This window comes from Anarrhichthys ocellatus, unplaced genomic scaffold (assembly GCF_004355925.1).
Source record: "Anarrhichthys ocellatus isolate YVR2014 unplaced genomic scaffold, GSC_Weel_1.0 scaffold314, whole genome shotgun sequence".
NCBI classification, from domain to species: Eukaryota; Metazoa; Chordata; class Actinopteri; order Perciformes; family Anarhichadidae; genus Anarrhichthys; species Anarrhichthys ocellatus.
In genome coordinates, this window is record NW_022280324.1 from 12119 (window position 1) to 21547 (window position 9429).

Genomic DNA, 9429 nt, shown 5'->3' on the forward strand with positions numbered 1-9429 from the left:
TGTGCAGCTAACGTCAGCTAACAGCTAACTTCATTCATTCAGCAACATTCATGCAAATATGCTAAATTGGCTAAAATCTGGGAAACTGTCAGGTGGAACATCTGAAGCTATCAGTCATAAAAGAGGAGAGGGACAGAGAGAGAGAGGGACAGAGAGAGAGAGGGACGGAGAGAGAGAGAGAGAGAGAGGAATCGGAGGCGAGAGAAACGGAGAGGTGCGTTGGGGAGAGACCGGGAGATCGAACGGGAGTCAGAGAAAGATGAGACGGAGGAGACCGAAAAGGAGGAAGGGATAGCACAGACAAATGGGGAGCACATCGGACCATCGCGAGTCAAGGTGAAAAAAGAGGAAATATGATGAAAATGATCTGGTCTGGGCTTCACTTGGATTGGCAATGCAGATTGCCCAAAGCCACAGTGCGTGGTGTGCAGTGAGGTTCTGGCTAACAGCTGTCTGAAGCCCTCTTATTTACGTCGCCACCTGAACACCAAGCATGCCAGTGCAAGTCTAAAGCCCCTTACATTTTATATATCGAAATTGGAGGAGTTACAAAACAGCCCAAAACAACTGCAGTCTCATTCATGTGTTGGGTCTACAAAACACGCACTACGGGCTTCATATCTGGTCAGTTACAGAATAGCAAGAAAGGGGCTACCTTACACAATCACCGAAGACGTGTGCTCGCCAGCTGCCAAAGAGATGGTGGAATGTATGATTGGAGAGAGTAACTTTATTGTAATTCGATTCAGATTAATGTAACTGCTATGTATGGTTAATTGTAAATTAAATGTGATGCAATCTGCCTCTGAGCCTGTGCGTGTGTCCTCGCCATCCTTATTGCTCTTTAAAAGTGACGCCTTGTGTAACTGAAATTTATTGAAACTTTATTGCAGTGTTTCAGGGCGTTCTCACACCCGTAGTTCGTTTGCTTTGTTCCGATTCAGGGATTAATATGATACAATGTCGCAGTTGCCCCTTTGTTCGGTTTGTGTTCACACTGCAACATTTAACAGCGGACTAAATCTTGTAAACAAACGCCACGTGCGAGTAAACTGTTCTCTCATTGGTCCGATTGTTATGCGGCTATAAATAGGCTCTGTTGATTTTTTCAGGTGTGGGGGATTGGGGGTGCGTGAACCTGGTTGGGATGTAGAACGGGGTGCGTGGCCTAAAAAGTTTGGGAACCGCTGGTTTAGACGACTAAACTACCTAGTTAGGTTTAGATGACAAAACTGCTTAGTTAGTTAGGTTTAGATGACAAAACTACTTAGTTAGGTTTAGACAACAAAACTACTTAGTTAGGTTTAGACTACAAAACTACTTAGTTAGGTTTAGACTACAAAACTACTTAGTTAGGTTTAGACTACAAAACTACTTAGTTAGGTTTAGACGACAAAACTACTTAGTTAGGTTTAGACGACAAAACTACTTAGTTAGGTTTAGACGACAAAACTACTTAGTTAGGTTTAGACGACAAAGCTACTTAGTTAGGTGTAGACAATAAAACTACTTAGCGGAACTTTTTGTCCTTCAAATGGCCGTTTTAGGGCCATTTCAAGGACAAAAAAGGTCCTCCAAATGGCCATTTTTAGTTATAAGGTAACTGCCATTTCAAGGACAAAAAGGTCCGCGAAATGACACTTTTTCAGTAAGAAGGGAACTTTCTGTGTCATCTTTAAGTGTCATCTCAACTCCATTTGATTGGACACTCATTTCAGCCAAAAATCCCAACCCGAGTGGCCCTTTTTTTCTCATTCCTCAAACAATATCTCCAATTGCTTTGTGCTAGGAGGCTGAAACTTATGAGGTGGCATACCTGGGAACAGCCCACCAAGTGTGCAAAGTTTCAAGCAAATCGGATGACTTTGTATTTTCAGGCATATTACACTCATTTGCCCGATGATTCAAAAAAATGCACTTTCTCCAATCATTTTCATTTTCATTTTCATACCTTTGAGAAGGTAGTTTAGTCCAAATTTCAGCCTCCTAGCCCATTGTTTTCTTGGGGTATTTAGACCAAATAAAGAGAAAATGCCATAGTTGACTATGCAAAAAGTGTTTGGAATTTCCCATTGGTTTTCATACCATTTAATCTTAGGGCAAAGGTTGAATTACTGTGAAAATCAGCCTCCTAGCTTATTGTTTTCTGGGGTATTTAGGCCAAATAAAGTCAGAATAAAGTCAAAATGCTATAAAATTACTATGGGAAACGTGTACAGAATTTCCCATTGATATTCATACCATTTAATCTATGGGATGATGGGGTATCCCAACCCAAATTGCAGAAATTGCCCCTAAAGGCATTGGAGAAACTCGGGACAATTAGTGCCATTTGGGGTGGGATTTTTGGCTGAAATGAGATCCTCAAATGTATTTGAAATGGCCATTTTCGAGTTATAAGGGAAGATGAGTTCCCTTATAATTCAAAAACTGCCATTTGGAGGACCTTTTCGTCCGGGAAATGGCAGTTCCCTTATAACTAAAAAGGGCCATTTTCACTACATTTGATTGGGATTTCATTTTGTCCAAAAATCCCAACCAAAATGGCCCATTTGTTCTCATTCCTCCCATACAATATCTACAGTATGCTCTGGGCTAGGATGCTGAAACCTATGAGGGGGCCTACCTGGGAACAGCCCAACAGGTGCGCAAAGTTTCAAGCAAATCGGATGAGTTTGATTTTTGAGCAAAATCAATGCCATTGCCTTACTTTGCCTGAGATGCCAAAATGTCACAATTTGAGATGCTAGCCCCAACAAACTTGCTGTGTGTGTTGCTATGAAGTCACAGAATATGTGTATGATGTTTGGTGGCTGTAGCTCATTTAGATCAAATTTCACCATATGTGGTGAAGATGCCAAAATGGCACATATTAACCCGAAAGGCATTGGGAAACCCGGACAATTACTGCCATTTGGGTCAGGACTTTTGGACAAAATGAAATCCCAATCAAATGTAGTGGAAATGGCTGTTTTCAAGTTATAAGATGAGTTCCCTTATAATTCAAATACGGCCATTTCGAGGACCTTTTTTCCGGGAAATGGCAGTTCCCTTATAACTAAAATGGTCATTTCCAATACATTTGATTGGGCTCTCATTTCCGCCAAAAATCCCAACCTGAGTGGCCCATTTGTTCTCATTCCTCCCATACAATATCTACAGTATGCATGAGGCATGAGGGGGCATACCTGGGATCATCTCACCAGGGGTGCAAAGTTTCAAGCAAATCGGACGAGTTTGACTTTTGAGCAAAATCGATGCCATTGCCTTACTTTGCCGGAGATTTATTAGAATTGGAGTCGGTCCAATCATTTTCATTTTCATACCAGTGGATCTATAATTTCAGATGATAGTACAGCTTCCTACCTCAAAGGGTTGTGGAGATCTTCCAGGTCAAATGTCAGTTTAACTCAAAAAGTGTCATTCTGACTACATTATTATGGAATTTCATGTGGCCCAACCATACTGACCAAATAGCAACATTTGTCCCAAAACATTGTTTCCGTACAATTGAGCATTGGTCCAAGATATCAACGTTTCAAAGCGGGATATCGAACGGTTGAGAAGATACGGCAGTTTAAAATGTCGATCCAGGATCCCACGGAGCTGGCCCTTAATCGGCCCAAAAGTTCCCATCAGTCCCGCCGCAATGGCCCAATTGTTCCCATAATTGTTCCCATGGTTTTGGAGTGGCCCTTTTGGGGCCAAATGGCCGGACCCGAATGGCAGTTTTGTTCCGGAGTGTCCTGTGAGTGGCGCCCCCCGGTGGACAAAAAAGATAAAGGGTCGTACAGGCAAACTGTTCCCGAACTTTGGAAAATCGTAACTCGGCGACCGCAGGTCTGAAGGGAACGCCGTATTCCCGCGTTAGACTAGGGCAAATACTATATAGGGCCCCGCGCCCTCCCGATTTTTAGCGGCGCTCCTTCCGTCCGTTAGGGGGGGGACAAAAAGGGAGGGTTTTATCCTTACCTCCAATGCAACTTTGCTCCGTGTGTCCCCCGAGTCCCTAGGGGCGGTTTAGACGATAAAACTACTTAGTTAGGTTTAGACGACAAAACTACTTAGTTAGGTTAAAATAATGGGATCCAATGAAATGCGTCCACTAGGTCAACTGAGGCAAACCAGTCGCCTTAGATGATGACCCGTAAATGAAGTAATCACAGCCCATGTGGTGTGATTAGGCTCACTGTCGGGGCGCGACGGTCACAAATATCTCAATGATAAAAACACCATTAACATATCTGGAAGGTCAGAAGGTCAATTCCTTGTTGGATGCTTTAGAAACAGGAGGTCTTAAAATCTAAAATTGAGTAAATATGTATCAGCCAAATCAAATAGTTTACAGGATATTCAAACTTTATTTCTTTATATTATATTTAATACTTGACTTGTTTCTTTACAGGGTTTGTATAAAGAGAATAAAGTAGTCCATAAATATGAGATATGAGTTTACAGTTGATTATAATCCCTCCTCGGCATTGTGGAGGTTGGTTTATGGCTTTTGTTACACTCGTCTTTTTGATTCTTCACAGTTAATTTTGTTTGCATGCCCTCTGGTGTTTCTGAGATAATGCAACTAACGGTGCGTAAAGTACAGACACCTTTGTGCATGCTACGGTTCCAAGCACGAGTATAAATAAAGCTGTACACTCGACTTTCATAGCAGGGGCCTCAGAAACTTGTTGAACCCTCTGACCTCACCTCCAAGAGTGGCGATCTCAGTTGCCTTCTTGTTCTGAGGATCTGCTGCTGCTGAAAACAGGCTGGCCTTGACGGTGGGGGATGACTAAAAAACTGCTAACTGAAACCCAGAAACCACCCAGCTAGCAGTCGTCGATTGGCTGTTTGGGTTGAATAGATAGGTGAAGTCCCGCACCTTCGGGTGGACGAACTTGGGACTTATTTCAGAATAAAATATATACGGTATTCAACGGTGAGAGACAAATATTGTCTTTATCAAGTTTGAATTGTGCCACGAATTACACATATGATGTTTGTGTATTTAAAAGATGATTTTGCTCGTCAAGAAAGTCGACAGGTTGTCTTCAACTTTTGAAGTCTAAGATTGTGAAAACACGTAATTTGAAAGACAACACACCCAAAAGTAGAGTAAGTGACCCCTCTCTCTGAAGCTACAATGCCTGTGTGTTTTATCAGATAACATAACGTTACATTTGGAACATAGCTAAGTTAGCTAGCTAGCAAGCCAAGCTAATGGCCATGTTGGTGACGCACACTGAGTGAGAAGTTGTTTACATGTTTGCAGCTTTTCCTTTGCAGAGCGTAATGAGCTCCATGGAGGCTGAAGCAGTCTGATAAAAACAGCCCACATTTCTCTGTTTGTGTGTTTGCTGGTGCACCAAGGTACGGATGACTGAATCAAATCCTGTGATGCAGGTGATAAGAGACTTCTAGTCAGGCACCTGTTTCATCCATTAACATTTTCTTTTAGACATCCAGAATGAATAATGAATCAAATGTGACATATATAACTCTTGGTGGGCATGTGGAAGTGCACAAATATGGATTTCTGTACTTTGTGATCATGTTTACAGCATATCTTCTAATAATCTGCAGTAATTCTACTATTGTGTGCATTATAGTGATTCACAAAAGCCTCCATGAGCCTATGTACGTATTTATTGCAGCTTTATTAATCAACTCTGTTCTTTACAGCACTGCTATCTACCCAAAGCTTCTGATTGACTTTTTATCTGATAAACAGAGGATATCTTACTCGGCATGTATCTTCCAGTGGTTTATATATTACACTCTGGCTGGTTCAGAGTTCTTCCTGTTGTCACTCATGGCCTATGACAGATATGTGTCTATATGTAAACCTCTGCAATATCCAACCATCATGACAAGAAACACTGTTAAAGTCCTCCTGATTGCAGCTTGGATTGTGCCTGCCTGTCAGATGTCAGTGCCGATGCCGCAGAGTGCTTCTAAAAAACTCTGTAGCTTTACTTTGAAAGGAATCATTTGCAACAGCACAGTTCACAAACTTCACTGTGTGAGATCACAACTGCTGAACATATACGGCTTGATCGTGCTTGTAGACGTGGCACTCCTTCCTTTGCTCTTCATAGTTTTTACATACATAAAGATATTTGTAATAACCTATCGAAGCAGCAGAGAAGTCAGGAGCAAAGCTGCACAGACCTGTTTACCTCACCTGCTGGTTCTAATCAGCTTTTCTTGTTTGGTTACGTATGATGTTCTTTCAGCTCGACTGGACGCTGATTTTCCCAAAACTATACAATTTATATTGAGTTTACAAATGATGTTGTATCATCCTCTCTTTAATCCGATCATATACGGACTGAAAATGAAAGAAATTTATAAGCACCTGAGTGGATTGTTCTGCAAAACGGTCTAATGCAGAAGTGTCTCAACCTTTTTCCAGTCAAGGACCCTTTTAATAAGATGGAGGATATACTGGAGACTCCCTCATGCATGTCCTCTGAATATAGTGATGTGAAAGAACAACACAGGAGAAATGTATGAGACAGATATTAGACATGTGATTGTAAGAGTTAAAGATTAGATTAGAATGTAATCTATATTAATTTTGATGTGTATATCAGTGAGAACACATGAAATGAAACTATCTAGTCTCAACAATTCTAAGTGATGGAGAGATCATTTACACTGTGGCCTGTAGGTAATACACGTAGCACGTAGCATGTAGCATGAAGCGTCCATGTGCCACAGTATCAAGCACCATCAGCTCCAACAATGTGATCATAGTAGTTAAAAACAGCCGGCTGTGACACTCCAACTCTAAATACAGAGCGCTTCATCAGGGTGACTAACAACACAACACAACATTTTTATTCTATCGACACTCTGAATTGTTAGTTTGTGATGAACTTTACCGGCATCATTGTTTCTGTGTGTCTCGTTAAATCAACAGCGTGTGCTTCTGGACCACAGTTCTGCATTCGACACTGTAGGACCAGGACTACACTGAGACTGGTTCATACAGAGGATCAGGACTAAACTGAGACTGGTTCATACAGAGCAGGGGTCTTCAACTAAAATTCCAAAAGGTCCAGGTTGAGAAAATCTCCTCGGGCAAAGGTCCGGAACATTACAATAATATCTAATTCGCGCTATTTAGTGCCATATATATATATATATATATATATATATATATATTCAAGAAGTCTAGTAGTAGTAACGTCTCTGTGTCGTCAACAACTGTCAAATCAAATAAATAAAGTACACATCAATTATATTTTAACCAATTATTATTCTCACTTTTCAAATTTAACTGGATGGATTATAAGTAATACATAGAAATACATAAATACATGTTCTTCTCATTTCAAGTACAATAAGGTCTAGATTAAAGAATAACTGACGTAACAGGTTTTCAAAAATGTGCATCTTAAAATAAAGTAATTCATTTTAGAAAAATGAATTTCACTGAATTGTCCTGCAGCTTTAAATTCAGTTCATTCAGTGTGAAGTGATGTCAATAAAAAGCCACAATATTATATTTTTGTCTTCTACCAAGAGAAATCAGTGAGCATGGACTTTATCTGTGGTTATTAAACCACTTGTTTCAGCTCTATTCTCTCTGTTAACATCATTGGACAGTGAATTAACGTGTCAGGATTCTGATCATTTTGGGCTCTTAGGTTTATTTTCTGTGTCTTCATTTAGATGTGAGTGGATACGTTTGTTCAAAAGAGTTGTGCTTTGCCTCGTAGTGCGCTTCATTTGCCGCTTTTATCAATAGTTACGGTTTCTGAACATATGAGACATGCTGGTTTTAACTGATGCAACTGCAAAAGCAGAGACAGTTATTTAACAATATGTTAGGAGTAGTTACAGTTATACAGTCTTACAGTTACAACCGGCCCTTTGAGGGAAACATGATGCTGATGTGGCCCGGAGTGAAAATGAGTTTGACACCCCTGGGTTAGAGGATCAGAACTACACTGAGACTGGTTCATATGGAGCAGAGGTCTTCAACAGGGGGTCCGCGGCCCCTAGGGGGTCCGCGGAGGCACTGCAGGGGGTCCGCGAAATCTTTGGTTGATTAGACAATTAAAAAAAAAAAAAATGTATATATTTTTTTCTCTAAACATGAATGTGTCCATTATTTTAATAGTTCAGTATTGTATGAAAGATAACAGGTATGTTTATGCATGGCAGTGGCACTAATAGGCCATCACTCATTTTCGTTTCCACATTTATGTTAAAAATGAAAACATCAGTGTGAATAGCTTGTATGATGATTATCATGCAATTGACAGACAATGTTGATGTTGGCATTGGTATCAGCTGACAAGGTGTGTTTATAAATGGCAGTGGCACGGCCTCCCTACTCACTGTACCTTGCACATGTTTAAAATAAAAACATGAATATATGAACCTGTGTATTATTAGAATAGCTTAGTATTGAATTCACAATAAAGAGGTATGTTTATACATGGCACTAGGCCCATTTAATATAAAACACAATTTGATACAATATATATATAGTCAGGAGTCCCTGCTCCATCTCTATCAGTTTTGGGGTCCTTGGCCTGAAAAACGTTGAAGACCCCTGATATAGAGGATCAGGACTACACTGAGACTGGTTCATATAGAGGATCAGGACTAAACTGAGACTGGTTCACATATCTACATGAACCAGTCTCAGTGTAGTCCTGATCCTCTATCAGACCTCCATCAGTACAGAGACCATCAGAGAGAAGATGGTCTGTTTCTATAGAGTTATTCTTGATGCTCGTCATCGGAGCCACCGGGTCGGATTCTGATGAAACCAGATGAAATCATGCAGGTTCACCAGAACCTCCTTCAGCTCAGACTCGTTATTATCTTCACACTGAGTTATTGTTTACCCATCTGAGGCCGTCTTCTTTGTTTTCATGAATATGAGGCAGCTGCACACTGTAAATGATCAAAGTCTACAAATAGTGGTAATAATAACTAAATGCTTTCTTTGATTTATTCTTTCACAATTTTTTTTCACAATTTTTTCACAATCCATATTTGTGCACTTCCACATGCCCACCAAGAGTTATATATGTCACATTTGATTCATTATTCATTCTGGATGTCTAAAAGAAAATGTTAATGGATGAAACAGGTGCCTGACTAGAAGTCTCTTATCACCTGCATCACAGGATTTGATTCAGTCATCCGTACCTTGGTGCACCAGCAAACACACAAACAGAGAAATGTGGGCTGTTTTTATCAGACTGCTTCAGCCTCCATGGAGCTCATTACGCTCTGCAAAGGAAAAGCTGCAAACATGTAAACAACTTCACTGCATATTTCAAACTTGATCATATTCAGCATAACTAACACATAGTTCAAAAAAACATGTTAAAACACACACAAGGGGGAACATGTCAGTATCTCATGGACTTAATGCACAAGCAAACATTTGTCAACATATCATAT

General features: G+C 40.4%; 2 protein-coding genes across 2 annotated transcripts in view; one reads left to right on the forward strand and one right to left on the reverse strand.

The window, feature by feature from the left end:
* Positions 1-5464: 5464 nt before the first annotated feature.
* LOC116401281 (olfactory receptor 13C2-like) lies at positions 5465-6385 on the forward strand. The gene has a single exon (XM_031879604.1). It carries the CDS (start codon positions 5465-5467, stop codon positions 6383-6385), a length of 921 nt encoding a protein of 306 aa, XP_031735464.1.
* A 267-nt stretch (positions 6386-6652) lies between these two features.
* Positions 6653-9429, reverse strand: part of LOC116401277 (WD repeat and FYVE domain-containing protein 2-like) — a 39381-nt gene continuing 36604 nt past the window's right edge. Inside the window, exon 7 of the mRNA XM_031879601.1 lies at positions 6653-6789. Coding sequence (XP_031735461.1) covers positions 6653-6789 — 137 coding nt within the window. The remainder of the gene's footprint in view (positions 6790-9429) is intronic.

Coding starts and splice junctions, on each gene's coding strand:
- LOC116401281 (XM_031879604.1), top strand. CDS start 5,465: ATGAATAATGAATCAAATGTGACATATATAACTCTTGGTGGGCATGTG.